The sequence below is a fragment of the Helianthus annuus genome, chromosome 3, assembly GCF_002127325.2.
Source record: "Helianthus annuus cultivar XRQ/B chromosome 3, HanXRQr2.0-SUNRISE, whole genome shotgun sequence".
Classification (NCBI taxonomy): Eukaryota; Viridiplantae; Streptophyta; class Magnoliopsida; order Asterales; family Asteraceae; genus Helianthus; species Helianthus annuus.
The window spans coordinates 44,814,011-44,817,497 of record NC_035435.2 but is presented as its reverse complement, the minus strand read 5'-3'; the positions used below and the strand labels follow the sequence as shown (position 1 = coordinate 44,817,497).

Genomic DNA, 3,487 nt, shown 5'->3' with positions numbered 1-3,487 from the left:
GAAAGACATTTTATATAGCACAAGGCTCGTCACGAAGGACATTTAGATGTCACAAAAGGCCTTGTCACAAGGACGATTAAAACATAACCAACGATCTCTTGGATCATTGATCTTTTAAGAGTCGAACATAGTTCATCACCTTTTTGACAAGAAGTTTATAAATAAAACTATCATTGTCATTATTACACCTTTGCTTATAAGCATACATCTCAAATGGATGTTTTGGTGTATACATCATATTGATGTTTATTTGCCATGATTCTCATTGATCATATAGGCCATATATAAGTGACTTGGAAAAATCCAAGTACATTTGGAAGCTTGTGTGGTTTCTCATACCGCACAGCCAGGAATGTTAACATGTTTTCAGATGTTAACAGAGATTTATTGTCTTAAAAAGGTTGTACCATAATAGCCATTTTAATAATTTGGCTAGGTTATACCTCTAAGAAAATTTCTTTGGCAGATCAATTAAAAATTGAAATGATAAAGCATGATGATATAATAAAGTACATTATTAAAATTCAAAGAAATTTCATTAAACATGTAACTATTACAAGGTGCCCTAAACGGGTCTTAAAAAGAACATACTACCCACGCAGGGGCTACAAAACAGAAATAAGTCCTCGCAGGGACTAAGTACTGAAAATAAAATGTCCTCACAGGGACTTGATTAAAAATAAAATACAAAGTACAATAAACAACTTCCTATTTCTTTTTGCCTTTGATGAGACTTGCAAGGCCTTTAAGAAATCTGTTATGCTTCTTTTTGGTTTCATCCGCTTCACGTTCAACCCTATCTAACCTCTGCAGTATTTCTTGGGTTTGCTCCTGTTGAGGAGGAGGAGGTTGCTGATATGGTGGGTATTGATACCCCTACACCGGATATCCAGTTGGGTAAACTGGAGGATAAGAAGAATGATAAAGTGCGTTGTACTGTGCAGCAGTAAGATATGGATCATGGGTTCCATAATCCGTTGGGTATCCAGATGGATTATACCCAGATGAACCTGGGTATGTCGAGATCGGGTTGTCAAAACCAACTGGCGGTGGCAGCGGTGCATAAGAAACTGGCGGAGGATCGTTATCCAGCGCCGCGTGCGAGGGTCCACCCATTTGGGGGTCCTCGGGGATAAGAGGGTAAGAACTTGAACCTTGAGGAGAACTGAACCGAGGTTCTCCTCGCACAGATATTCGTGCATTCCTCCTTCGCCTAGGCGGCTCGGGAGGTGGCTGAGGTGGCTGTTGAGGCGGCTCCTCAACAGGAAGAGGTGGTGGAGAAACTGCTTGAAGTTGTGGTTCAACCAAAGGAGGTTGTGCAGGAGAGTTATGATATGAAGGGGTAAAGGCCCAATCATACGTGGCCCACCTTTCTTTAAATGAATCGGGCCCTTGGTATGATGATCCTTGATATGGAGATCCGCTCGAGATGCTAATATGATGGCCCAGTGTTCCGGTTTTCATTTCAGGGTCCGGGTCGTCGTCCATCTCCATGTCATGAGGAAAGTGATCCTCGGGTCCCAAAGGGTTGTAGCCCAAAAAGTCGTTGACGTAATCATTGGGATTAAACTGGGCTGGAGAGTAGGTAGAATCCGAATGATGAAAGGAATGAGAATGCAACGAATGGTAAGATTGATGGGAATGGTGGGAGTCATGCGAATGGTGAGAGTCATGGGAGTGTTGCGAATGTTGGGGCTCGTCTGGAACAGGCGGCCCGAATGATGGATGGAAAGAGGGGGATGAGCTCAAAGAGACAGAGTGTCTCGCTGGTTCGAAAGAATGACCCCAATGGTCGCGGGAATCAGAACTAGAAAACGACACAGACGGGGTGCGCCGATGGGAAGGTCCTGCTGATGGTCCACCTCGCATGGGACCCTTTCCTTTGCTTCTCACTCTTGGCGGCATTGTTGATGATTAATCCTGTCAAAATAAGTAAAACAAAATAAAATATAAACAGCAAAAAAAGTTAAGAATAATTCCTAGGTCATTGGCCTAGACTCGAAGTCTAAGGAATGTGCTTATTGTGTCATTGAGATTAAACACAAAAAAGTTAGTGTTTAATTCACTCAATGTTGGCTCTGATACCAACCTGTTACACCCCGATATTTTCACATATTACCGGTGGGCCCGACGGGGAGTATCGTGACGTAGTTGATATCATCATTGTCAATAAACACAATATAATAGCACAGCGGAAGGCTTGGTAAATAAACTATTACAAACCATAATGTCTGAGTGTCCGAGTGAAAGAATATACAGACTGGAATGTAATAAGATCCACAGGCGGATCATAAAAAGTACAAAGAAACAAAATAACAGACTTCAGGTATCTATGGATTTGCAAGATCCTCTTATGACACCTAATAGCTCCAGCCTATTACGAGAGGTACCTGTCAATCAGTCTTTAAGAAAATACGTCAGTTTACACTGGTAAATACAATTAACTGACTCTTTTGAAAACATTTATGAAAATTGATTTAAGTGCACATGGCACAAATCTTTTATAACTCGGGACAATTATTTAAAAATAATCTTGTATACAGATTTACATGTTTGTCATACAATTGGGGCCGGTTGGAAGCCGGTCATGATTAACCGACTCATCACTTATAGAACCCACAAAGGAGTTATCCCCAACATGTGGGTTTATATTTTATTTAGCATTTGCATCTGTCAGGTGTATGCCTACACCCCGTGCATAGGTCATGGCCATTTTCAAATGAAATGAGCTGAGGATATCTAGGACACGGTCGAATTAACCCCCATTGTTTATGTTATCAAACAAGACAGATTAAAACGGGTTATGTAATTTATTAATCACAATCCGATTAAATGATTTCACACCCGACCAAGTGGTATTATTATAATACCATATTCCAAGCCGTATAAGGGAAAATAAGTTAAAAGTATTTACCTGAGCTAATGTGAAAGGTAACTCAGCAGTATAATCCTAAGCTGTATGATGGTACCTTCTACTGGATGCTATTTAATCTGTATAGAAGCTTTAATAACCTATTAGGATGATAACGGGTCTTTAGTTAAGTCAAAGACTTAGACCGGCTAGCTAGAAAGAAACCTTACAGTTCTAAACGCTAGATTAAGCGGAGACCGGAATAGAATGTGGTTTAGACCCAACAAGCTTGGATACTTGTATAATATGGGTAAACTAATCACATTCTAGAATTTGAGGATTTAATGATAAGGTTAAACCGGTTTCGACTATTTTACGTAAACTAGTCACATAAACCGATCCGAACGCATAAACGTGTAACGGGTAACCAAATGAATTATATACAGGTCTTAATTGTTATTATGCTTAAAATATGTTAATACATCAGTAGGATGTTAACATATATGCCCAAAAATATGTTAATATGGTTTTAAACCATACTATGCACCTAATTAGTGTAAAATTCGCTAATTGACGATAATCAAGATGTTTATGTAAATCTGAGATTATGATCTGTTTTAAATATTCAAAATAATT

The 3,487-nt window shown here is 39.4% G+C and overlaps 1 protein-coding gene across 1 annotated transcript; it reads right to left on the bottom strand.

Moving 5' to 3' along the window:
• Positions 1–876: 876 nt before the first annotated feature.
• LOC110931541 (extensin-like) lies at positions 877–1,905 on the bottom strand. The gene has a single exon (XM_022174926.1). The coding sequence runs from the start codon at positions 1,903–1,905 to the stop codon at positions 877–879; it is 1,029 nt and encodes a 342-aa protein (XP_022030618.1).
• Between the last annotated feature and the right edge of the window lie 1,582 nt (positions 1,906–3,487).

Coding starts and splice junctions, on each gene's coding strand:
- LOC110931541 (XM_022174926.1), bottom strand. CDS start 1,905: ATGCCGCCAAGAGTGAGAAGCAAAGGAAAGGGTCCCATGCGAGGTGGA.